This window comes from Apteryx mantelli, chromosome 3 (genome assembly GCF_036417845.1).
Source record: "Apteryx mantelli isolate bAptMan1 chromosome 3, bAptMan1.hap1, whole genome shotgun sequence".
Taxonomy (NCBI): domain Eukaryota; kingdom Metazoa; phylum Chordata; class Aves; order Apterygiformes; family Apterygidae; genus Apteryx; species Apteryx mantelli.
Genome location: NC_089980.1, coordinates 55,878,881 through 55,906,512, shown reverse-complemented (window position 1 = coordinate 55,906,512; position 27,632 = coordinate 55,878,881). Strand labels below are relative to the sequence as shown.

Below are 27,632 nucleotides of genomic sequence, written 5' to 3'. Positions count from 1 at the left end.
TGCTTTTAAGTAATCCTGAAACTCTGCTTGCCTGCATAAATCAGTCAGCAAAATGCACCACTCTATTTAGACCTAAAAAGATGCATAAAACTTCCCCAGATAAATAGATCTTCCACTTTAGCTAGAACTCCTACAGAACACTGAAGATACCAGCTTAGTGACCCACTGAAAAGCAAGCTTTCTTGCTATTAAGCAAGTGCAGTCCACTCTTAAAAGCTATTAGGAGTACAGTATACTATTTGCCTCAACCGTTTTCAGTTTTTGTTTTGTTTTGAGTGTTATCAGCCTTCTAAACTCATTGTACTGAAAGGACAACTTCATTGTTTTCACATGTACTGCTGGAAAAAGGGAAAGTCACTCTTTCTTCAGTTATGCATGCAAGGTGTTTTCTTCAAAAATGCTGATTCTCACCAGAATTTCTTTGATCCTTTTGACAATGCATTAAAAGACAAAGGAGCTCTCACTCCTTGCATGCTGAAGAGGCAATACAGCTAACAGGTCAATAGTTGAAATAAATTTTCCATTAGCGTATCAGTATATTACTGAATACACAAAGGGAACCCCCATCATCGAGCAAGGTGGTATAATTTTGAATCTAGTGACTTAAAAACTAAGACTTCGTTTTGAATTAAGCAGGATACAGAGGGGAAGGGGGAATTAAGAGAAGTTGCAAATGTATTCCGGATCATTTAGAGGTCGACAAGTAGAAATACATTGAGAGCAAAGAAAGAAAATTTCTGCTACACACCCAGAAGAGCCAGTAATTCTGCCCCAGTATTCTCAGAGTACTTTCAAAGCAAGCTGGAAAGAGCTGCTCAGCACCCTAGAATGGCTTCAGGGTTAAAAAGGCATAATTACTGTGGCAGATGAACTGCTACAATTTCTGAGTTAATCAGAGATATTGCAGATACTACCTCAATCTCACCTGTTGTCAGGACAGTTATGAAAACTTTAAAACCCTCTCAGGCTGCAGGACAACACAGTAAATGGCTGACACCTCCAGTAAACCATTGGGCAACTTCTGTTCATTCTTACAGCTCCCTCCCCACATTTATAAGTATTACTGCCTCTACCAAGGTTGAGTCAGTGTATTTTGATACTTGCCTTTCCTTTAGGGATTTTTCCTGATATTTCTTTTCCACTCGCCATTAGTGCTCCCATGATCACTGAATAAGCTATCACACTAAAAAACAAAATAGAGAAGTCTTTCCACAATACTATTTTAGATAACACAGACAAATTGAATCTTCTACTATTGCACAGAAGATTAATAAAAAATACTTTGACAGTTACTTTATTTTAGAAGCAAAACCAAACACGAAACACTTAAAGGTGAAAACACTTTCACTCTCCAATACCATGGGAATGAACTTATGGTCCTGCGGAGATGAACTACTGAAAAACACCGTTTCTACAGGGGTCAGAATCAATTTCAGACTTGTGAGCTCTTAAAACTCCTCTAAAACTAAAGCTAAAGACAAAGCAAACTCCTGTTTCCAAGATACTTAACTATAACTACAGTCCAGCAGAGTTTATGAACTCTGCTGCAACAGAGCTAGAAGCACTGTAGAACAAAAAGCAAACTTTCTCACCCCGCAGCTGTTCAATATTTAACTTTTTTTTTTGTGTGTGAAACTCAAACAAGTTCTGTTCATTTTTACATTCTGTAAGATAAAAACACAGTTTGATCATACAACTGAAAATCTCTCTCTCTCTTTTTTTTTTTCTTTTAAACTAAGCTGTGCTTAATAATAAGGTTAAAACTCTTAAGTGCTCTGTGCCAGAGATTCAGCAAAGTCTTAGATGTAACCAGGTTTAAATTAAACTGGAATTTCAGTTAGAGAGACCTGTGAAATATGGGGAATCTATTCTAAGGTTTCATTTGGTGACCCTAACATTTGTAATAAATTACTATTTACCGTGCAGTGTCCCTTATTAAAACTAAACCATCCTAAAAATATATTTTAACTAGAATATATATTTCAGTAAAGCTTTTCGAGTGAAATTACAGTGCTGTAACATAATGTGAATTAGGAACTCAAAAGCTCCACTTTAAAAATGACACTTTTCAGTCTGTGAGCTGAAGTCTATAAATACAGACTACTCATTATTTTAAATATGCATGCAGCTATGAATAATTACCATCAGTATGACAAGACAGCTTTTAAAACAGTACAAAGTCAGTCCCCATTGTCATGGCAGCATAAAACGAGACACTGCAGGACAGACAGTTCAACTCAAAGAGCCAGTTTTAGTCACTTAAAAATAAATATATTAAGATACTGAAATATGCGGACATTTTAGAGTGTATTGAAGATAACAGATGTATGACAAAAGAAAAACACTAACCTGGATCCTCTTGAAAGAGGCATTAAATTATAGAAGTAATAAACTAATGACAGGATCAAGTTGCACACAGCATCTGCTTCCTAAGTTTAAAAAAAAAAAAAAAAAAAAAAGAAGAAGGCAATTAAACACTAATGGTCCAGACAAAAATCACAAAACCATGTACAGTAATCCATATAGAAAGGTCTTAAAATACTATGATTTTTTCCTAAGGAACCATTTCAAATGTGAAAAATGTCAAGCTGATAAATTGAAGTCTGATTAACAGATGTTTAAGGAAATTATTTTATTATACGTTTAATATTTAGGTGAACTACAGTTCACCTGTACCATGTTAAAGGACCAAAAATGGAAAGGACAAACTCAAATGTAGTCAGATCCTTATTACAGTACAAACTAACATGAACACAATTATAGCTCTTTGCCACAGACCTGTGGTTTCATGTTACTTCTCATATCTGGCCACCATGAACCAAATCTACACATGATCTTAAGCAGTGCTTGACAGGACAATGAAGCAGTGATCACAGATTTACTGGATTAAGCAAACAAAAATAAAGTGCATTTCTATATTAGAGTACTTTGTGACATTGGGACCTCCTTGTCTGGACTTCCCCTTTGCTGCAGCAAAGCAGAGCAAACTTTTGAATAACAGGTAAAAATATGGCAATTTATTTTAATTGCCATAATTAGGCTTAAACAAGCAGTCAATTCAAGCAGTCATTTTCATTACTTAAGATCTTCACTGCTTAGGATCTCAAAAATTATTAAGAAGGTAGCTGTTAAACAGAAGGTATAAAAACATAATAGAATTACATCAAGGAATTCATCATTTCCATTAAAACAACCTTACCCCCAGCTCTGCAGATAGAACTAGTACTTTTCCTTTAGCTGTTAGATCCTTATACAGTGCATCTATTTCTGCATGATACAGTTGTGTTCTTTCTTCAGTTGTCTGAGTTTCTACCGAAAATAGTATGTTCCCCACTCTGTCAAGCAGATTAAACAAAAAAAGGAGAATAGGATTTTTTTACACAGAGCTTGATACACAATCTAATATCCAAGGTAAGTTACAAATTTACTACAGTAAAATATTACATCATAACCTTTTTCCTATCATTCTTCTTAAGCATGAGAATAAATGAATTGCACCCCCCTTCCATAAAAATCACAGAAATTAAAAACATTTTGTCATGCTCTAAGTTTTTCTGGAAGAGTATGTAAAGACTGATGTCTAATCACAGATAAAGTATTTCATTGAAGGATATCTGACAAGCATTAGTGTTTCACTTCAAGTGGGGGGGGAGGAAAAGGTATTTAAAAATATCTTCTTGGTTTTGGCACTTTTGTATAGAATGTACGCTATAGTTTTGTTAATATGTAAACTGCCAAACTGGAACTTAGGGCACCAAACTGCCAAACTTAGGGCACTAAGTAGGATCACAACTCTAGACTTCAGGAGAGCAAACTTTGGCCTCTTCAGGGACCTACTTGGAGGAATCCCATGGGTGAGGGCCCTAGAAGGAAGGGCATTCAAGAGAGCTGGTTAATATTCAAACATCACCTCCTCCAGGCTCAAGAGCGGTGCATCCCTATGAGTAGGAAGTCAAGCAAAGGAGACAGGAGACCTGCATGGATGAGCAAGGAGCTCTGGCAAAACACAACCAGAAGAAGGAAGTCTACAGAAAGTGGAAAGGGGGACAGGCCACTTGGGAGGAATATAGGAACGTTGTCAGAGTATGCAGGGATGCGACGAGGAAGGCTAAGGCCCGTTTGGAATTAAATCTGGCGAGAGATGTCAAGGACAGCAAGAAGGGCTTCTTCAAATACATCAGTAGCAAGAGGAAGACTACGGAAAATGTGGGCCCTTCGCTGAATGGGGTGGGTGCCCTGGTGACAAAGGATGCAGAGAAGGCAGAGTTACTGAATGCCGCCTTTGCTTCAGTCTTTACTGCTCAGGCCAGCCCTCAGGAACCCCAGACCCTGGAGGCAAGAGAGAAAGTCTGGAGGAAGGAAGACTTTCCCTTGGTGGAGGAGGATCGGGTTAGTGATCATTTAGGCAAACCCACAAATCCATGGGCCCTGATGGGATGCACCCACGAGTGCTGAGGGAGCTGGCGGATGTCATTGCTAGGCCCCTCTCCATCATCTTTGAAAGGTCATGGAGAACAGGAGAGGTGCCTGAGGACTGGAAGAAAGCCAATGTCACCCCAGTCTTCAAAAAGGGCAAGAAGGAGGACCCGGGGAACTACAGGCCAGTCAGCCTCACCTCCATCCCTGGAAAGGTGATGGAGCAGCTCATCCTGGAGGCCATCTCCAAGCATGTGGAGGAAAAGAAGGTGATCAGGAGTAGTTAGCATGGCTTCACCAAGGGGAAATCATGCCTAACCAATCTGATAGCCTTCTATGATGGAATGACTGGCTGGGTAGATGAGGGGAGAGCAGTGGATGTTGTCCTCCTTGACTTCAGCAAGGCTTTCCACACTGTCTCCCATAACATCCTCATAGACAAGCTCAGGAAGTGTGGGCTAGATGAGTGGACAGTGAGGTGGATTGAGAACCGGCTGAATGGCAGAGCTCAGAGAGTTGTGATCAGCAGTGCAGAGTCTAGTTGGAGGCCTGTAGCTAGCGGTGTCCCCCAGGGGTCAGTACTGGGTCCAGTCTTGTTCAGCTTATTCATCAATGACCTGGATGAAGGGACAGAGTGCACCCTCAGCAAGTTTGCCGACGATACAAAACTGGGAGGAGTGGCCGATACACCAGAGGGCTGTGCTGCCATTCAGAGAGACTTGGACAGGCTGGAGAGCTGGGTGGAGAGGAACCTCATGAAGTTCAACAAAGGCAAGTGCAGGGTCCTGCACCTAGGGAGGAATAACCCCAGGCACCAGTACAGGCTGGGGGTTGACCTGCTGGAAAGCAGCTCTGCCGAGAAGGACCTGGGAGTGCTGGTGGACACCAAGTTAACCATGAGGCAGCAATGTGCCCTTGTGGCCAAGAAGGCCAATGGTATCCTGGGGTGCATCAGGAAGAGTGTTGCCAGCAGGTCGAGGGAGGTGATCCTCCCCCTCTACTCAGCCCTGGTGAGGCCACATCTGGAGTACTGCATCCAGTTCTGGGCTCCCCAGTACAAGAGGGATGTGGCACTACTGGAGCAAGTCCAGCGAAGGGCTACAAAGATGACTAGGGGACTGGAACATCTCTCCTATGAGGAAAGGCTGAGAGAGCTTGGCCTGTTTAGCCTGGAGAAGAGAAGGCTGAGAGGAGATCTTATCAATGTGTACAAGTATCTGAAGGGAGGGTGTCGAGAGGATGGGACCAGACACTTCAGTGGTGCCCAGCAACAGGACACGAGGCAACGGGCACAAACTGAAACACAGACAATTCCATCTGAACATGAGGAAAAACTTTTTCACTGGGAGGGTGACAGAGCACTGGAACAGGTTGCCCAGAGAGGTTGTGGAGTCTCCTTCTCTGGAGATATCCAAAACACGCCTGGACGCAATCCTGTGCAACGTGCTCTAGGTGACCCTGCTTGAGCAGGGGGGTTGGACTAGATGATCTCCAGAGGTCCCTTCCAACCTCAACCATTCTGTGATTCTGTGGAACTGTTTCTGCATAAAAGTGTAATTACAAACTATGGATTGAAACAGATCCATGCAGAACAAAACCTCTACAAAACAAAATTATACAGTTCTAATTGCACCAAAGTATCTTTCCAAGATAGTGGTGCCATGTATTTTACATCATCTTACTGTATATAGACATATGATTTAGAATGTAAAATTAAAAGCCAAGAGATAAGTTAACACTCCACTATGTAAGCCCAGCTTCCACACCACATGTTGGAAACGTACAAGTTTTGGGAAAACTTCCAGTGTGTAGAATTTAAAATCCCATAATGAACCAGAGGCAAGAACTATCTATTCAAACTTTCAGTTAGTGGCTTCTGAACTTCGGATTAATGGTCACACTTTGAGAAGACAATGAGCCCATATCCCTAAAGGGAGGCAATTACCCAGAGTCTGGCCCGCAGCCCCCTGAACACACCTTCACAGAAGAAGAATGGCACAGTCCGAGTTGGCAGTTACAGATAGAAGATCCACCAACATCGTGAAAAACCATAAAACAAAAAGGTCAGAAACCAAACAGAAGAGACGGCTTTTTCCATTCTTGGATAATAGAAATTTCCATTCCACTCAGGACTTCTCAATGTCCATAGCAGGCAAGGTCTCACAATAAGAAAGATATTTCAGTATGGATAAAGATTTTTCTCCTCTAGCATTTTACAGTCTACAACAAATAATAAGGTCTCTCTTCATTTATATACTCTGTGTTAGAGAATCACTTCAACTGGGCCCGCTCCTTAAACATTACCCATATTCCCTCTTTGTTAGGAAATACAACAGGAAAAGAAGACCTCAGATAAACAAAAGTTTTAGTTATTGCACAAATGCCAGCAGTGAAACACAAAATCCATTTTATGCAAGCAGAAAAGGGTATTTTGAGAACAAATTAATAATGCTAATACTTCATCACTACAGCATTTTATGCATGTATTTGAAAATAGCAAACATACTTATCTCCTGTTACTGTAATTGTGAATCCATCATATTCTTTCCCTTGATCCTTGAGGCTGGGGACTTTAGTGTTCACAGTAAACCCTTCTCCTGTTTTACTGTTAAACTGCTTTCAAAAGAAAAATAAAGTAATATTAGAGAGGATGCACAGAGACAGACTTCCTAACTATTGTTCTGAAACACCGTAAAATACCTGGAGCAGAAATGGAAGTGGAGAAACACAGAGCAAAGAGTATCAAGAGTTACTGTAAACTACATTATTTCTTTCATTATTTATTTCCTACTGAATGGAAATCTCAAGTATTGAATGAAGGATACTGCCATTCTACTTTATAACTACATACTGAAAACAGATCTGCGCTTCTTGTGAAAAGCAACTGTATAAAGCAGCTCAAATTATACAGATGGCAATGATTTTTCCCAAAATTGCATGCTGATAGTAACCATTTGGTGTCACAATGTAAATGCAAAAGCCTGAATTTTAGAATCTGTATTTTCTGTTTATACCGACAAGTAAATGCATTAGTCTAAGTTGGATTCTAGAATACAGCTCATAGCAACAATTTCTTAGCTGTAATCCAGGCTCAATTAATGTTTATCCTCATCAGGAGGAAAGATATCACAAAGTTTAAGAATTTTACAAAACTGAATTAGCTAAGTGTAATACTGTAGCCAAAGAGTTGTAACTATGTATAAACCATGCAAAACTATTTAAAATAAAGCCAAAAGCCCAGCTTTTGACAAACAACATTCCCCAACTATCTGAATAACCAAATTGTGTCAATATTAGCAGGCATTCATATTATGCAGACACTGTTAATGACTACTGTGCAATAATTACTGTTGAATGAATAACTTGTGCCATTATTCATTTTAAGATAGAACTAATGATCCAGGATGTTACATTTAAACTAAAAGAACCTGCATTTATTTTAAAGAAACAAATTTAAAAGCCTTTATTGAGAAACAGCATTCCAGTTTGACACAATTTAGAATGAGATACAGAAGATTCAAACCAGAACAAAATGTATTGGTTATGAAAACCAGGAAAAATATTTGCTGCCAGTTCTTAGAAACATTATTTCAAAATAAGTTATGTATAGTTTGCTATGTTTATATATTCTCATCATCCACTTGGAGTAATCTGTATTTTCAAATCCACTAATAGCATTTTTTCTGGCCTACAATCCAATAGTAGTAGTACCATATTAGGTACTCTGCAGGGTCTTATTTATACATTCATGTGCCACTAGGGAACACTTAATTGTCTATCCAATACCAACATCTAGTATTTTTTCTTCACAAGTTTTTATTTAGATTCTGTTGTCATCCACTTAGCTTCCTCTTGCAAGGCAAAGATGAAGACAGGAATATAAAAAGGACTTCCAAATCTATTACCTGCTCTTTGAAAAGACACTTATATTTGTAATACCTATTGAAACACCCCATGGAAACATTTACATTGTAGTGCTTGAGCCATGTAGCCTCTGTAAGGCAGCTATAGTGCCCAAGTGACTGAGCACTACAGTGAGCAAGTCCAAAACCAGTCTCAGTAGTAGCAGCAAGATAAATACACTTGCAGAGAGGACTTTTCTATGACAATTAGTCAGCTTTGTTTAGAGGTATCTTGGTATCTATATATGAAACTGCACTGTAGACAATACCCTATAAGAAAACAAATGAGTTTGTCTTTGTTTAGAATGACTATTCCTTCCCAAATTTTATTCTATTCTGAATTAAATCCTGTCCAGTTTTTACAAAATAAATACCTTGTAACAACATTTCTCCAAACCCAAATACTTGCACACTTCTCATCCTAGATTAATGGGGGGGGGGGGAGACCTTTTATTTAAACTCAGTTTAAGTCTGACTGCTTAAGCTGAAAGGATAGGAGCATACCTTACTTAACAAGTCATAGGATACAATGCATTTCTACAGAGACCATCACCACCAAGTAGAAAAACCTGCAGGTTCCCCCCTCAGCCCCCGGTTCCTTTTCTGGTAGTCTTCCAGAGCAGAAGACTGTAAACCACCATTTCATTTCAGATTGGCCATCAGTCTTTAAGAGCAACTACTCCCCCACGTTCCCCCCACCTCCACCATTTACTGACTTAGACCCTTGAAGCTAAATTAAAAAGAGTTCCCATGTCCCTAATCTTTCAGGCACCTATTCAATATGTTCCTTTTTACTGTACCTACATACCGTAAGCCTGTTACAGAGGATCACAAGCCTTCCTGGCTGATAAGACTGGCTTCAGAGAACTACATTCAACTTTGTTTTCTTTTTTTTTCTTTTACCAATTCACAATTAGATCAAGCCTTCCAAATATATATCACACATCTGCATATATCTAAGGGAAGGTCACACCCTGCATATACAGATTTGAAATAACCTGAATTAGTGTTTGCAGTTATTCATTTTAAGCTCATATACTATGGTTTTATTCTGAAGATCTGGATATTTGCCAGAAAAAGTTTTATTATTTCCATCATATTTTGAAGTTTTTTTCTTTAATTTACCTTCATTATGGGAAGAAGATCTTCTACTTTATGTACTTTTTCCAATGCTTCTTGAACCCCTAATAGTCCTTTTGGATTATTAGCACTGAAAAAAAATATGGAATTGCAATGGTTGAACACATCTAGCATTTCTGGAAATCCATCTAGCTTTAACCTAATTAACCATACCAATGGTCAGTGAAATACATTATTGAAAGTTATTTAATTATTTCTTTTTGGAAAAGTGAGTTCCTGCATATTTGGCTACATGCTTATCTATTCTATCATAAAAGAAGCATTTTCATTCTTTAAAAAGTAATTTCTTCCTATACCACCTCAGATAATTTTTTCAGCTTCAAACCTCAACTTCAAACTACACATTTCTTTCTCATTTGCTGTCAGCAAGACTAAAACACTAAACAGTATTTGCATGCATGTGTGCGGGCAGGGGACTGTTAAGAAAAGGTGGAGAAGAATAGGTTTAGCTTTAGAAATACTCTTCTCAGAACGTGTGCATCTATGTAGCCTTAAAGGTACATAAGTATCACAAACATAGGCACAGCTAGGCTTTGGGGAAACCTACTGAATAACTCTAATATTTACTAATGACTGCATCCAGATTTTCAAAACAGAAGTATTTAAAAACCATAGCACAAATTGCTCTGGTTTAAGGTCAAATGCTACTGGTTCAGTCTGGACAAGCTTTCTCTCAATAGAGGACAGTCTTCCCAGTTACTACAAAGCTTATGAACTTTTCAGCAGGTATCATAAATGTTTTTAAATTTAAAAGTTTTCAACTGTTATAAGGAGTTTCTGCACTTTATTTTTTGACATTTAAGTAGTACAATGAGATTGAACATCAGAACTCAATGCTTCACAAAAGTTACCAGGACAAAGAAAAATTAGAGAAATTAAAGCTAAAATAGTACCTTAAATATTAACGTTGTCAGAAGACTGTTGCCACAAATGAGGTTTAGAAGACATTTAACTTATAAAAGACTGATCAAAGTTTGAAATACATGCTAATATCAACTTTAAGATTACCTTTAGTCACATTCCCATTTAAGATTCTACAACTGTCTTCTGTTCCAGGTCAAGGTTTATCAATCCATTTAGGTAATAGGTAGTAAAGATTTTCTGCTCCTTAAAAACTACCTGTCAAACACCACAGTTTCCTATAAAGTTACCTTCCATATCTTCTCCCATTCTCCCTCCTTCTCACTCTTAAAGGCTGGATTTATCACCCTACTATTTAATAAATTCATTTCAATATTCAGAGAAACTGTACTCTGTTCTACCAGAAAGGAACCTAGTGTCTTTAAAAAGTCGGATTTTTTGACAGAATTGACATCCACTCATATCAAAAGTATGTGTACAAATTCAACATCATTATTTATTTATAGGTATAGTGTAATTCACATAGTATTTTTTCTTCTTTAAAAAAAACCAAAAAAACCCCTAAGGGCAATGAATATGATTTTGCATTTCCATTAAGAAATAAGACACAGTTACAGACACTAAGAAAACTAGAACTTCCTAGAATTAAGAAAATATCCCTCAAACTTTCTGGAACTGTATATCAATATTACATAAAATTCAAATCAATGTTACTAGGGAAAAGGGGGGGAAAAAAAACCCAGTAATTTACCCATGATAAACAAGGATCCTATCTTTGATAAAATGAAGAATTTTCTCAAAATATTCCAGGTACCTCATGTTAATGACCTGTCCCCTACAAAGAAAAAAAAAAATTTTTAAGTCTGTTTTTTCAATCCTAACAGCCCACGTTAGGGCTAAGATACAAATATTAATCATTAAAATTTGACAGAATTTTATTTACAGACGTTTCATAAATTAGGGGAAACAACTAGCAGTTTGTCTGAACTGAAACTCTCCAACCCCCATTTTGAATATAGATTCAAAAGGGGACTTACAAAATCTCTGAGATATTACTGGTACTGTTGTTCCACGGTAAACTATATTATATGGATAATTTCCCATTTTCAGTGTTCCCATGTACAACAAAACATATCTATATGATAATCATAGATTTGTACAAGGAAATAATTGTTCTTAGAGTTATGTACACTAGAAGAAATTGCAGAATAAAGAGAAAATTATCAATCCCCATACTGATTTGAGAACCAACACTCTCCAATTTATATATTTGCCAATATATGTGCTGATATGCTCTGACTGTCCAAGTACAGTTTTCTTTCTTCACCTAAGTCTCTATACATTGAAGTAATTTTGCTTTGACTCCTAACAGTTATAAGTAGTAACTGTTAAACAAAAGTGACAAAAGGGTATATTTTTCCTTGGAACAATAAGAAAAAAAAATATATATATATATATATAAAAACTTGGTAAAACCCTACTAGGATTATAACCACTCTGAGAGGGAAAATTACATACCATTATTGTACTTGTAGGAGTCCTTCCTCTTCTCCCAGTCTACAAAACAAGATTTTATAAAGCAAATGTTACTGTTTTCTGTTTGAGGAAGCAAAACCACTGTCAATCACAGGAAGGTGTATATATTTGCACTTTTATTCACTCTAAACAACCGATTTTGGCAGCTCAACTCCCTGTCTAATATCTCACTCCACAGCCTCACACTTTAGTAGGCCTAGTCCCAGAATAATGGCAGAATCAGTCTTTAAAAACTAAACAGAATTAGACCATATATACATATTTGCATAGAGGAAAGGAAGGAGGGAAAGAGGAAGGATGAAAACAAATTTCCATATATAATTTGCCCTTGTTGTACGTCCCATCATTTTCCATCTTAATTAAAAAAAAAAAAAAATCTGTACAACAGGCAGAAGTGTGTCAGAATAAGGTAGTGGATTTTCCTTTAGAGGCATCTTGGAAAACAGATCCAAGTCAGGTCATCTAGAAGCAGTAGTATTGAAAAAGACTTTTAGTGGATGGTGAAAAGTGATTTGTATTTATTCTGACTCTTTCTCTTTGTGCAATAAACACTACCACCAAGAATTTAAAAAGTAGCAGTGTACCACGCAGTGCCTTTACTTTTTTTGTAAGAACAGTCAATCTATCACTAATGCTTAGCAGAGCCCAAATCCTTGTTTTGCCTACAGAAATAAGTTAAGCTTTCAAAAACATTTTCTCTGCTTAAAAAGAAACTTGGTAATTCTCATCATTTAAGCCAAAAAGGAGATAAGGCAATGTCACACTTCTGTACAGACCCACCAGGAAGTAGTGACAACTGATATATTTGCATGTTGAGAACATCAGATTCTGGAAACCTATCAGACATTGTGAAACCTAACACTTTTCATAGACGCCTGCAACAAGAGTTCTCCATATTAAATCAAAACAAAAAAAATTTTTTCTAGCACTCTCGAAACATTATGTCACTCTGGAAAAGAATCTTGAATTCAGAAGCCACAGAATACTAGTATCTCCATGCCAAAAGTCATTTGACAGGAATCATTGAACAATATTTTACTTTAAATACAAAGATTTCTGAATTAAAAAAAAATTTGTTAACAGGTATTTAACCCAAACATTTTTGTATACAGAAATACTTCATGTAAAATTTTGATGAAAGAAATCCTAGAGGCAGCTTGAGCTAGGCATGACCAGATCTTTCACAAATACTCACAGAATGGAGGGAAGTTCCATATTTCAAATCTTTCAGTGGCTAAGCCAGTTTAAAGGATTATTCCTCCCTGCTCTCCTCCTAGTGGTTCCCATCCCTCGTTTTTGCCAAATGAACTGTGCGCATGCATGCTACAACAATAGGACGGTAAAAAGTCATATGCAATAAAAGACACTGAATCAGCACAACTAAGGAAGTTACCTGTAGGAAGTACATGGAAACACTGCAGCTGTGTTTATTATGTACTTCCAGGAGAATGCATAATTTCCTTAGTCTATACGTCAAATTATTCTACTAGTATTTAAGCTGCTGCCAGTAGAGCCAATAACAGATTATTAGGAAACTGGAAACGATCTGCTCCCTCTTTTCACACTCAGTCTCATCATGAAGAACAAGGACTAGCACTTCATGCTTACCACCCTACTGCTATTTTCACACCTCTTGTTTTGACTGAGCAGCTTATATTTTTGGTGTATTTAATAATCATGAAGAGTTGCCATTTGTCAGCCCGAATAATCTACTATTACACCTGATTTTCAGGTAGTTAAGCTACAGAATTCAGCCTTAGCCTGACAGTACGAGAATAACCTTCAAATTATAAGATGAATATAAAGCAATGTATGTCTTCCTGAAACAAGAGTCTAAAGACCATAGAATCATCCCATCTACAAACAAAAAGGTGTTAGCTTTTTAGTCTATTATTAACTTCAATTAGCAGCTATTTTACAGTAAATTAAGGTAACACAAGAAGAGGATTATACAATCTGTATAATCCAGTAAGAGTAAATTCTCATTTAGAAATCATAATGGACTACAGCATGCTTCAAAAGAAGCATGCTTTAAGAAACTGTTAGCACTTGTATTCATTTCTTTCATTTCATTTCTTTTATCTCTCGCCTTGTATAAAATGATCAGGAGGGAATCCAATAGCAGACAAATCTACTACATAAAGCTGAGCTATGAAAACAGCTATTACTTGGGATGCAAAATGATCAAGCAGGTATAGGTTCCCAGGATGAAAAAGGATGTAATCAGCATCCACAGCTCAAGTATGATCAGTTCCTCAAGTGGGGGTATTTAGGCTGCTGCAAATCTAATTCTCCTTCCACAAAAGCCCTGAATAAGTAATTCACAAAGAACCATTAATTAGCTGTTGAGAAAGCACAATTAAAATGCTGATGAGACAGTATTTCATACAGAAGTCAAGGCTGAGCCAAAAATGAAAGGTTAGAAATTAGTTCACTGTGGGCCTTCCATTCTGAATGTTCCTAAAGTTTAATTCAGAGTTCTAAGAATCACAGAATCACTGAGGTTGGAAGGGACCTCTGGAGATCAGCTAGTCCAACCCCCCTGCTCAAGGGGTTCACCTAGAGCATGTTGCACAGGATCGCATCCAGGCGGGTTTTGAATATCTCCAGAGAAGGAGACTCCACAACCTCTCTGGGCAACCTGTTCCAGCGCTCTGCCACCCTCACAGTGAAAAAGTTTTTCCTCATGTTCAGATGGAAGTGTCTGTGTTTCAGTTTGTGCCCGTTGCCTCGCATTCTGTCGCTCAGCACCACTGAAGTGTCTGGTCCCATCCTCTCGACACCCTCCCTTCAGATACTTGTACACATTGATAAGATCTCCTCTCAGCCTTCTCTTCTCCAGGCTAAACAGGCCCAGCTCTCTCAGCCTTTCCTCATAAGAGAGATGCTCCAGTCCCCTAATCATCTTTGTAGCCCTTCGCTGGACTTGCCACATCCCTCTTGTACTGGGGAGCCCAGAACTGGACGCAGTACTCCAGATGTGGCCTCCCCTAAGGAATCATCAAAATAACTGGAACAGTAAATTATGAGTTTTGCTAGCATTCTCTGAGGGGAAAACAAATAACATGCTTTGGCCAATAAAAAACAGAGCTGCTGATGCAGAGATCCTGTACAGGGACACACTGGCAGATTAAGCGTTCAAAAGTTATTTCCAGTGTGGTAACCAAGTGCCTTCTGCTAGCACAGACCAAACTTAGACATTAAGCTCTTTCCCTCCCATTTAAAAAAATAAAATAAAAAACAGGTAGAAAGTAACAGATGAAGTATGGAAGACACCTCTGTCTCAAAGAACAGACAATTGTGTTCTCAGCTCTTTCTTAGGTGGGTGAAGAGAGAAAGGCAGCAACAACAAGGATGGACAGTATTTGGAGCCCAAATGTAGCACCTTGACTTGAGGAAAGACAGAAACCTAAGCATACTACTGTCCTTGAAGAAGCAGCATGTCCTGCAAGGCAACTGCTGATTTGCATTAGAGTTTAAAACTGCATTGTAACCACTCCTGAAAGTAAAGGAGATCTTGCTAGGGTCCATTCTGTAGAAAGGTAGGAAGTGCTTGGAGAAATACTCATTAGCCTCTACATGCGAACTTTAAAATATGACCATTTCTCTCACAGATAAAAATTCTAGAAAAGGCTTTGCTTCCCTTGTCCTCTCTTTTGCAGACAACTTCTCAAAAAGAAAGAAATAGATATAAAAGCAGAATGACAGATCAAAGATTTCATACTTCCTGTAGGATGGGGAGGGAGGCAAGAAGAGAAATAAGATGAAACCTGGCTACATACTTACTCGCACAAACACCCTCGGCTCCTGTGATTGACAGTGATGTTGCCACACTGAGTCTCTCCCACTTCTACTACTCCATGGGAGGTAGCACTGTCATGACTGCAATATTGAGTCTTGCAGCATGGGAGAAGATGGAATGTACAACAGTGGTTGAACCTTTTATGTTACCTTTGTTTGAAGGTACACCTGTTAACTTTCACAGGTCACTTATTTTCTTATCTTTGCTTTACTTTTTCCTGCTTTGAGAACACCCAAAAGGCTATGCGCTTCCTCTCTATTCCTTTAGAGAAACTGGCATTAAAGGTAATAGAACTGTATTGTATCATTATTGCTGTTACTATCTTTTAGAAGTAGCATTTGCAAAAAATTACACCAACAGTGATGAACCTTACTTAAATGTAAAAATTAGATTATCTGGGAATAAAAAACAGCATGTAAAAATATGCATCTTCTGGGTACTACTTATCTCTTCCTAAAACACAATTGTAAAACTGAAATTCAGGAATAAGGGGAAATGTCATGAGAGAAAATTCTGAGTGCATAGAAAACAAAATGTTCCACTAGAAAATATAAAACAAATATTAAAAAAAAATAAGAACATATACATTCAATATTGTCACATTCTATTTCATGAACTGGTATACTTTGGTACAATTCCTTGGTGGGGGGAGGGGGAGATGGAAAACTGTTTGGTAAAAGTTTCATACCTGATTAAATTAATGTGATTATTGAAACCTCTGCTAAGGCTTCGGGCAGGCATTTGATCTAACCAAAGCACAGGCTGGTCAGGGTCAGCTATCCTACAAAGATAAAGGATATTAATATTGGCACATGTTTCTCTCAATATATTTGTAATGTAGAAAAAACAAAAAAAGTACATCTTAACTTGTGAATTCACAAGAATTTTGTTCATGCACATAATAATTTTAGAGAAAAGCTAGAATTCAGAGATCACAAAAAAGAGCTTTTTATTGAAATGCATACAAGACTTTTATAAGAGGAAGAAAACACTTCATAATAATTTTTATGTAGCTGGAGAGTTTGCAACTGCCAGCTTTTTGTTAACCAAAGCTGGAATGTATCCTACAGCCTTTCACAGCTTTGCCTCAACCAGAGAATGCCATTCCCACTCATTCCCTCATTTAAAAGAGGGAAAACAGAATATTTTCAGAAGCACACTCCTTGTGCCTAAAGCATCTTTCTATTTGATCAGAATACTACGGCTTTGTAAGTAGGAAGTAAGGGTTCACTTTCTCCTCTTTTTGAATTCAATGTCACAAAAATGAGGCTGTTCACATCTGATGTATTTCGTTTAGCAAATTAACAAGTAAAACACAGTAGTGTATTGTACAGGTAGACCCTGTGTTGTCCTGTCAATATTCTTTGAATACCAGTTGGATAGGTTTATTTTTTAAGGAGGAGCTACCACTGTGATTACTGCCACTGACTGGCCCATTATATCTAGCTAACATAAGCAAAAATTATTTTTAATACTATACTGTTACTACATTTCTTCCTCATCCTCGTTTCACCTGTCTGCTCTAGTTTGCTATTAGACTGTAGGCTCTTGGGGGCATGAATGGTCTTCTACTTTGCAAAAGAACCTAGCACAATGGGGACTCAACTTTGCTGAGGCCTCTGAATGGTACTGTCCTATAAAATAAGAAAATTATGACCTTACAGTACTTGGGATTCTTCATACTGAGCTGCCCACATTGACTCCACTTTTAGTGTAAATAAGACAAATGAAAAATCTGATTCTCATGGCCAGCAGCATCCATTAGAGCCACAATCAACAATGTCTTCCTACCGATTACAGTATATATAGGATTACTCCTATGGCAGACTTCACTTGTTCCTGTAGAGAACTTTTGGTAACAAATCAGGACTGCTCTCCTCAAGTATTAAAGATTTCAGTATCAGTGATATAGAATGTCAAATCTAATACCCAGACAGAATGGGGATTAAAAATGAGGATAAGTCTAGCACTGGGCCCACTAAGAACCACCTACGTATTAGGTGCTTGGAAGGTAGTGGAAAACTTCATGTCAGACCAACTGCTGTGTTTGCAGTAGGGCATTTGCAACTTGCCAGTATTTGAGCTTGTAGTGCACTGGCATTAACAACTACAGGAGGTTTTTACAAGTTTTTGGTTCCTAAAGAATCAAACCAAAATGAATGAGATGACTAACTCCTGTATTTTGACTTCTTAGACTTAAAAATTGAAACGTATGCCACAATTCCTTCTTGTTCCCAATAGTGAACATTGCTGACAGGATAATGGCAGACAAATGAGAACTTTGGGTAGATTATTAATCACTTCTGGCTCGTGAACTCCCTGAGCCGTAAGAAACTGTCATAAATTGGGAAAGTGTTCTGGGGAATTATTATGTGCTTGCTCTATTCTCATACTTTTTCCTAAATGCAGGAATTTGGCCCTTGCTGGAGACAGGATGCAAGGCTATATCGACCGTTGGTCTGACCCAGCGCAAACACTCGTACATGGCCGGGGAGCCCAAGCTGCTAACTTTTCTTACATAGGAATCTGATGAAAAGAAGCCACTTCAATAATCAGTCCATAGCTGTATTACTGCAACTGTTACCTATGAAAGTTTGCAATGATTTTGAGGAGAAATAGCTCTGAGGAGTTTGCTCTGAGTATAACTTCAGAAAAGAACAGCATACAGAATGCTGCTTAATCCTTCCTCCCTGAAGCGGGCACCAGAACGGCCCACTGAGAGGAGGCATCTACACCAAGGAAGGCACAGATCTCAAAAACAGAAGACAGCCTCTGCCATTATCTACCTCCAGCACTTCAGTACAAACGCAGGGACAGAATTTGGTTTAAATGGATGACCTAAAATAGAAATCAGTCAACCATTAAGCATCATATATTTAACTTCTAAACAATTAGCTACTGATCTAATTAACAACTATCAACCCTATTAGTATTATGATTTATTAGCATTAAGATTTATAGAACGATTTATTATGTTTACCTAACAAAACATTCACCTGTCCCTCCATGTCTGTCAAGCACCTTTGTTTTAGTTTCATAAGAATTAGGAGACAAAAAAAAAAAAAAAAGAAGAAAACCTAAAACCCCGAAAGCAAGAACTGTTCAGTCTGAACACCTGATTTGGATAAATTGGTATATAGCCCTTTATGGAATGCACAGGATTTTTTTATAGACTGGACCAAACCAAACAAGAAGATACATTAAAGGACATAGGCTGTTTCTAGCAAAAGAACGAACAATTGTTCAATCTGTTTTGACTTCAGCCCTCTGGTTAACTGAAACATGCATCATTATTACAAGTTAAGGCTTATTCTCCCTCTTCTTTTACCATTACCTTCGCCATTTTACAGCAATATCAAACATATCTCTCCACTGCATCAATCTGGTTTTCCCGTTCATCCGAACTTTTGAGTTTGCCCAAGTCCGCTGCACAGCTTGCATTACTTCTAATGTGGCCAATCCCATTGCTGAGGGGGAAGGGGGAAACATGGTACAAAAAGCCAAAAAACAGAACAGAAAACCAGTTAGAGCCAGACACTCATTTTTGTACAGACAGGAAAACTGAAGCAGGGAAGTGAGGTATTTACAGGAAAAGAACCCCCAGTATCAATAAAAACTGGGAGATCATGACTTTCAGTCCCTGATTAGGTCAAGAAGTTGATGATCAATGGTTAATAAAATTGAAATGAAAATTTTATTTGAAATGAGTAGAGCGTAAGACTGATTTGCAGATCGCAAAGACATGGCATTAAATTATGACTGCATAGAACTCTTTTCCTCTCAGAGTCACAGAATATTTTCAGTATACCTCTATATATTCTTTTATTTGGAAGAAATCCTGGTGTCTCATATTGCATCATTGAACCCAGATGATCAGCTACACATATGAGTTCTTGCACATCAGGCTTATAGCTTTCAAAATTCTGGAATAACACATCTCTTTCAGAGAAGAAAAAAAACAAACATAAATCAGACATTACAACTTTCAGGACCTATGCTGACAAGTAAAACACAGATTTGCATGTACGGTAATCAATACTGTTTGTGTGGGAAATACTCAAAAGCAGTATAAAGAACACTCATTCTCCCTCCCACCCCACTATACATGCACAATATATGGCAGTTACACATGATACCTCAAATCAAATACTGGTCCTACTGAATTCAACAGCAAATCTTACTACTGTCAAAAGAAACAGTATTTCACCTGTAGACTTTAACACAGTAATTAATATTAAAGTTCACAGAGAACAATCCTTCAGTGTTACACTCACCCTGCAGAACCTTAACATTAAGTAAGAAAAGTATGAGTATATAAACTAGAAGCCTCACTAACTTCTTTCTTAACACTGTAAATGCTTCATGAACTACGAAGGCAGATTCTATTCCATGCGCACAAGTGCCATATATTTTTAACTCATTTTACATAAACAAAGTGAATACATGCGAATAAATCTGGAAATTAGTTTACAGCAGGAGAAATTGCTGCATCTCTTTTCTTTAGCTACACGTTTTTGAAACATAGTCTATTAAATCCCCTGGGTTTGGGGGGCTCAAGTCACCTTCCTCCTGAAATACTGCTTATCTAAATTATTCTGGAGAATTTTTTTCCCCAGTGAGACTCAGCTGTCATTAAAAACTGTTTAGCATCAGGGAAATTATACTTATAACAAGAAAATGTAAAAAGGGTACTACAGAACAATGCACTGAGCATCTCAAATTTATCAGTGCCTTAACATTAACTGCAAAGAAAAGAAACAGAATACTTAACCAGTAAGGTTGTATAATATGAAACAATACTGTTTGATTATATGAAGACAGAAACGAAGAAAATCATTCTAAGCTTCATTCTTTCTCTTTTAAGAGCTAAATCAACTGCAGTCTGTATGATTTTGAAAAAGACCGACAAGCTGTGTAATTCCGCTTTCATACAGTAGTAAACATTTGCACCGATATAAATGCCTCAGAAGAGTACTTTAAAAAGTCAAACAGAAAAAAAACATTTGGAGGATATTTAAAAAAAGAAAAAAAAAAAATCACTCACTTTATATGTGGTTGCAAACCTGGCTGTTCTTCATAATTTTCTATAAGAAAAGGAAGATTCTTGGCCCAGTGGTCCTTGAAATTTCCAGGAAGATCTATATCAATATTATACTCTGTAAGAGGGGTATCCAGATGTGCATGCAAGTATCTAGAATACTCTGGAGGAAAGAAATGCAATAAAATTAAGTATCATTTGCATAATCAGCCTAGTTACATAATTAAACAAAAACAAAAAACAGATTATACACTTGTCAGTTATCTAACAGTAATACCTTTTTAAAGTAATGTCAAATCATTTAATTTTGCTATTAGCTAATTTCCAAGGCAGAAATAAGTCTAGTTTAGCTAAGTATCACAGCACTCTTTAATGCTACACAGAAACCTGTATTTGATGTCCCAATTTTTAACAATATTAAGAAACAAAAATCAGTGCACATTTTTAAACAGGCACACTCAACAGTGCTCAGGGGAATGTAGGATGGTTTCTTTAAAACGGCCTCTAACTATAAGCATGATGCTTGCACTTATAGGGCTCTCTGAGGATTCCAACTTACCTCGGAGGTATTTTACTTTCAGATATTCTGGGCTGGCCTTCTGGCCTGGTAGCAGATCATTTAACATAACTTTAGTTTGAGCTTTTATGCCTTCGTAAAACTGTCCCATTGCAACATGGCTGAGACCTTTCATATACTGGCATACTTCATTGTATGGTTCTAGCTGTAGACATCTCTAGGAGATTAAAGAAGCAAAGCACTAATAAGAGAGAGAAGTTTCTTGAAACAAGCTAAGTTAACAAGCTAAGAGGACCCGCACCAGACAAAAGACTTACTGATTCCTAAACTCCACTTTCCATCACTATTTTCTTTCAAATGACACTAAGTACTAAAACTGAAAATATTTTTCTCACCTTTGCTAGCAGTTTCATTAATGAACTGCCATATGCTTTTGATCACACTTTAGTAATTATGAAAATAAATCACGTTGGCTTCAATGATATTAGTACCACAAAAGTTTCATTAGTTGAAGGAAACTAGACAAAACATACTACAGATGATATTAGTAAATAGTCATTTTTTAATAGTTCAACATATATATTGTGCCATTTCTTCCATCAGCATCTTGGCTAATTCATGCATTAGTACAACTTATTACGTTACAGTCCACTATTTATTATATGTTAATCACTTACCAAATTCATATTTATCCTTCAAAATTAATGCTCTGATTCTTCTCCTAACAATTGCATCTCTTTACAAGAGTATTGTCATCTTAAAAGTTGAAATATCTTTTCAAATACATCAGTATCTACAAATCACGTTATATACGTGGAACATGGAATAATTGACAAAAATTGTTCTCTCCTTAGATGCAGGATAAACACACTCTCATGCAGAAGAGATGCAATTGTTCCCATGTCTCATTTCATTCCATGTTTTAAGGATATGGACATATGATTACAACATGTGCCTTTATTGTTCTGTTTGAAAAATAACAATATTATTTAATACCAATGGAGAGAGGTGAGATTTTGTTTACCTACAGAAATACACACATTTTTACAAGCTCAATGAATCACTAAAAATTGTGAGTTGTTTTACAATGGAAAACAAAAATCAGAAAAATTAGATAGATATTGGAACTTTGTATGTTTACTTTAACCTAAAAAAAAAAAAAAAAAAGAAAAAAAAAAAAACCTTTCTCCCCCCAGATATTAAAAATCTTTAGGTTCCACCCCAAACTAAAACATCAGCAAGAATACAATTAGTAATTTCAAAAACAAACAAACAAAAAAAACAGTTAAAACCTTTCAAGTAGAGCTTGGTTTTAGAAATTCATGAAGCAGAGGAAGCGTCTTGGTTCTAGCTAAATTTGATTTTCAGTTAAAAACTGTGAGATATATATATCATGTTTGAAGGACTTCACAAAATCTGAATTCAAATGCCCATTTGTATTCACGTTCAGAATGAAAAATTTTGCCATTTGTTGATTTTATTGCATTTGTTGTATATTAGTCGTACTTCAAAATGTAAATGTTTTAATTTATTTAGGGCCTTACACTGCTTACCTTAAAATTCTTCAGTGCTTCATCTAAGGTACCATGATGATAAAGCATCATTCCTTTGAGCTGTAATGTCTGAACGTGATTTTGATTTAGCAGCAAAGCCTTCTGGAAGCTCTCTGTAGCAGCATCAAAGTTGCCAAGCTCTCTGGGCAATTCCAGAAAGTATAGAGTGAGGAATATAGAAAGTAACAGTAAAAACAAAATTATTCATTAAAAGTTGTTTTAATGAGTCCATAGGATATATCACTAAAACGGAACATGGTACTAAGGGAAAATTTCTTTAACAAAAATAGTAATTCTTCAACTGTTCTTCAGTGGTAATAACAAAACAGATGCCCAGAGTTTTTCACTTACAGAAATGTGTACTCTGATATGCAACCCTGTAAGACCACAAATTTTCATCATTCTGAGTGGACATAAACCATAAAAAAACACATAAACCATATCTATGGTATTTCAAGAATCAAAATTTTGACAAAAAGCATTATTGGAAAAGACTATCTATAACAAGTCTTTCTAACTTCCAAACAGAAACACTTTTTATATATGAACTATTCAGATCCCAAAGAAGAAAGTATATGGTGTTTGAAAGCTGAAACTAAGGAAGTGTTGATTGGAATTACTCCATGTGCAGGACAACTTTTAGTAAAAATAGCCACCAAAAACCTAAAGATCAAGAATAAATAACTGAAAAAAAAATTAGGTTGTCTTCTTTTATTTAGCTACTATGTTGATTTTTAAAATCCAAGATCATTAAATTCTTTCCACATCAAATCGAATGAAATTGTCCCAAATAACAATGCTAAAAAAACCCCAAATAACTAGTTTTAAATACATTTGCAATAAAGAAATTTTAGATAGGACACTGACTAACCACAGTTCTTTAGTTCCAAATACATGTTCAAACATAAAAGTTGCTAGACTTGAAGCAGGATTTAACAGGTAAAATGCTATAACTCATGGTGTGCAGGTCAAATCAGAGGTTCAGAATTGTCTACTTCTACTACAAAAGTGTCTTTAAAAGACCTTTTTAAGCATTATATTTGAAACTTATTTGTTGCAGGAGAAAAAAAGAGTGGAACTTAATAAAATTCAGAATTTTAGAAAGAAAGGCGAATCTGATAGCTAAAATTAACTGAGCATTGCCCTGGAGAAATCAGGTTTTATTTCTACATCTCTTACAACAACCGAGTGCTCCAGAGGAAGTAATTCAGATTTTTCATAGTAGGTCTCCAGTTATGGTCTCCTCAGTTGCTAAACAGCATTCCACTTACTTTCTGGAGTTGTCCTAGAGATCCCTTATCTAACTGCTGAGAATTTACACGAGTCAACAATAGTTGTGCTTTGAACATTAAGTGTTAAAAAAATACCCGGTAAGACCAGCTCTAAAGCCTTCCTTGTAAACTACATGATTTTAGTCAGGGCTGACAGAGACTCTCAAGGACCTTCAGCCACCTTATGAATTTCCATCCCACCAGGGGAAATTCTGTCCTTTTTGGTCTCTACCCTTTGGGAAGGGGTAGACATCTGGACATTCTTTCCCCCAATATTTCCTGAAGACCAGAGAACTATCAGAGTTTAAAAAAAAAAAAAAAAAGGGCAACAAACGAGCTCATTAGGAATATTCTGGTTAAGTAACTTCTGTATTGTAAAACAACAGTCTACTGGAAACTGAATTATTTTAAAGCTTGCCTCCCCCCTGTTCAAAGCGAAGCTCCTTCACATTAAGGTTTCTTGGGCACAGGACAGAACAGCTGGTCAACCAGAGAGACAGTCACATAAAAATACAAGTGAAAAAAGTTAAAGGTTTTATCGAAAATGTAAGAAGGTCCATCTTCCAGGCTGAATTACTGAGTATTCATTAATGCCTAGAAAATACTCAGACACCACAATAACAAATCCCACAGAAAAATTCATGAAGAAGCTGGTGGCTCTATATTGAGTTCAGAATTTAGATACTGTGGCAAATAAGGCACAAGTCCATACAGCAAATAATAAAAAAAAAAAATTAATTTAACTGATGCTGCTTTCAGTGAAGCATAAAGCCCAAAGGAAAACAGCACACGATTATATAATTAAAATCTATATTTATAATAGTTTTGTACCACCAGCCCCCATTAGCCCTTAATAAACAAGAACTATTTAAGTTGCAGCAGCATTTATGCCGTAGAACAGTGCTTTCCAAAAATAAAAGCTTAAAATATGAAATAAAAAACTGACAAGAGACAGTGGGCTGGGAAAAGAAGAACTACAATGTACAGGCAGAGATATTCTGTTGATGATTAGTTTATGTTCCTGTTATAAACAAGGTATATGTACTTTCCTCCTTAGTGATTATCTGCAGACCACCTTTAAAGAAATATTTTATTAAACTGCAAATTAATTTACGTTAAAAAGACCAATCAGTTTAACGAAAGAAAGAAATGACACATTACCTTGCTACTTAATCAAGATTACAGTTTTTTAAATCTAGTTGATATGTAAGAAATTACAAGTGTCTATTAAAAGTATGTTGAACAGGAAATTAGCTGAATTCTCAAAACTGTAAATCTCTTTGGTGTGAGAGAGATTAATTGATACAGGACCTAGCAGATCTCTGATACTTCATGATGTATGTGTCATTTTTATAGTGAGTTATTCACAAATTTAAGTAGTACAATAATCTCAGAAGGCAACTAATGAGCATATTAATCAAACTAAATATCTAAATGCAGTTCGTATTAAATACCTCCATCATTGAAATCATTCTGCATACCTAAAACACATTTTACTGAAATCCACCATTCACCTAATCATTAATTTAGAATTACTAGATACTGAATTAGAACTACGAAGCAAACCTGAAGACTATTCATATTGAGCACATCCTGACACAGCCATACCAGCTGTAAGAGCTACCAAACACACACATGATTCTGCATGGTTTTGTAACAAATGTGCAAAACAGTGTGCTTTAAAGAACATGATCAGATGGAAAACACATTCAGAAAGAGTTTTTAAATCTGATTACCTGTACGCTTGTCCCAGACTTTTATATGCATCTATGAAGTCTGCTTTCTGCTTCAGAGCTTCTTTGAATGATTCAATGGCTTCCTATAGAAAAACACCAATGGACAAAATAATTTGTCACTTACTGAATCCATTTAATTTTAGCATCTTCAGTAATTACTAGCCATTACAGTTATTCATTAAAGTCTTTGGAAGGTACAAACAAGGCATCAATTTATTACAAAATCTACAGAGTAATAATCACTGTGTAACAAAATATTGCAACATTCTTTACAATTTAAAGCATTAGCTAGAATTCTTCTTTTTATAGCATACTATGGGAACAAACTATTCTTTTGGCATTTTAGAATTTACTAATGGAGTTCACTTTTAAAGTTCAGTCTAGTTCATTAACTAACACAGCCTCTCTTTACAGTCTTCCTGTTTGATTGATAACAAACCTTTTAATTTTTGCAGACCAAAAATCCCTTTCACATCTGTACTCTACCTTTACTGTTTTATCGAGTTCTGTGTTAGTTACACAGAGTTTGTAAAAACTCTGTTGAGTGACTAAAGTATCTTCATACAAGAGTATGTACTGCTGTTGTCAGAAATAGAATGGCATAAAAATAAAATAGCTAAAAATAAATATATGCGCATGTTCAAACAAAGGTTTTCCTCCAAAGGAGCTGGTCAAGAGCTTAAGTTTTTAAACTAGACTGGCTAACAAAATTAGCAAAGACAGTATTGAGACTTAGAATTAAGGATGAAATAAGCAACTATTTTGTATTACGAAGGAATGCCTGAAAGATATCTTGAAGTCTACCATAATACAAGAGATTAAATGCTCTAAGAAAAGCACTGGTAGTATCTTCAGTCAGTTTAGAAAGTCCTATTTAAAAAAAAGTATCAAATACATTCTGTGCAGTACAACAAGCACCACAAATGTTTCTTGAACAAAAATATAAGCTAATCGTCTACCATTACTGACTGGCTCACATCATCTAGGTAAGTTTTAAATCCTAGCAGATTATTGCAAACAAAAAAGCAATGATCCAAAACAACAACCTGTTTTCACTCAAAAATGAAAGAAACTCAGATCTCACAATTTTCGGCAGGCCTAGTATAATCCAACAGAGGACCTGTACAGCCTTCCTTTAAGGGGCAGCCTGAACCTGACTGGGAGTTATTAGAGGATAGCTCGAGGTCAAGGTACACCTGGAGATGCAAAGCCACTTGCTTACAATCTCTCAGAAGTAGTATACTAGAGAGGGAAGAAAGAGTGGTAATTGGCAAGACTCCTCTTTCAAGAAAAAGGATGGGAGGGCAAAGAGAGGGGGAAATGCATGGATCTGCATATCTGAAAGGAGAAAGCATTGCTTCTACTTTGCAAATTGAGGTATTATTTATCCTTGTCAGTTATAGCTCCATCATCATTTTGTGGGTTTTCTGCTGTCCAGACCAAAGATCAGAAATTCCATCAGACTATTATTATTGAGACCTCACTTGACTGAGGTAATATACAAAAGATAAGTTCAATGACAGCCTGAAGTTCTACCAGTTTACAGTGAGCGTCTGAAAAAAGACCCATTTGGGTACTAATAAAACAAAGCAGCCTGTCTGCTAAAATAGAGCAGTGATTGCCTGTGAAAGATACTGGGTTGGAACTCAGGAGTACTGGGTTTGGTCTCCTTGTTCTGTCAAGCTTTCTTCCTATAACCCTTAATGAATCCTAACCACTTAATGCCTCAGGTCCTCACCTGTAACAAGAGACGATATTCTCTTTTCTCACAGGAATATCTGGAACCTAAATTAGCCAGTACTTCAACTCAAACAGTATTTTCATTATGACTGCACTACAGAAAAACAGTGGATCCCTAGG

At 36.7% G+C, this 27,632-nt stretch overlaps 1 protein-coding gene across 5 annotated transcripts in view; it reads right to left on the bottom strand.

The window, feature by feature from the left end:
- The window catches only part of TTC13 (tetratricopeptide repeat domain 13), a 51,334-nt gene that overhangs the window by 4,892 nt on the left and 18,810 nt on the right, over nt 1–27,632 (bottom strand). For 4 of the 5 annotated variants that reach the window (XM_067293415.1, XM_067293416.1, XM_067293417.1 and 1 more), the window contains 13 exons: nt 25,773–25,855; nt 22,766–22,907; nt 21,255–21,429; nt 20,702–20,858; nt 19,466–19,596; nt 18,992–19,124; nt 16,346–16,438; nt 11,071–11,154; nt 9,444–9,528; nt 6,923–7,032; nt 3,200–3,335; nt 2,350–2,429; nt 1,105–1,183 (listed from right to left, as the gene is read on the bottom strand). In XM_067293415.1, coding sequence (XP_067149516.1) covers nt 1,105–1,183; nt 2,350–2,429; nt 3,200–3,335; nt 6,923–7,032; nt 9,444–9,528; nt 11,071–11,154; nt 16,346–16,438; nt 18,992–19,124; nt 19,466–19,596; nt 20,702–20,858; nt 21,255–21,429; nt 22,766–22,907; nt 25,773–25,855 — 1,488 coding nt within the window. The remainder of the gene's footprint in view (nt 1–1,104; nt 1,184–2,349; nt 2,430–3,199; nt 3,336–6,922; nt 7,033–9,443; nt 9,529–11,070; nt 11,155–16,345; nt 16,439–18,991; nt 19,125–19,465; nt 19,597–20,701; nt 20,859–21,254; nt 21,430–22,765; nt 22,908–25,772; nt 25,856–27,632) is intronic. The other variant, XM_067293419.1, reaches the window with a different exon arrangement.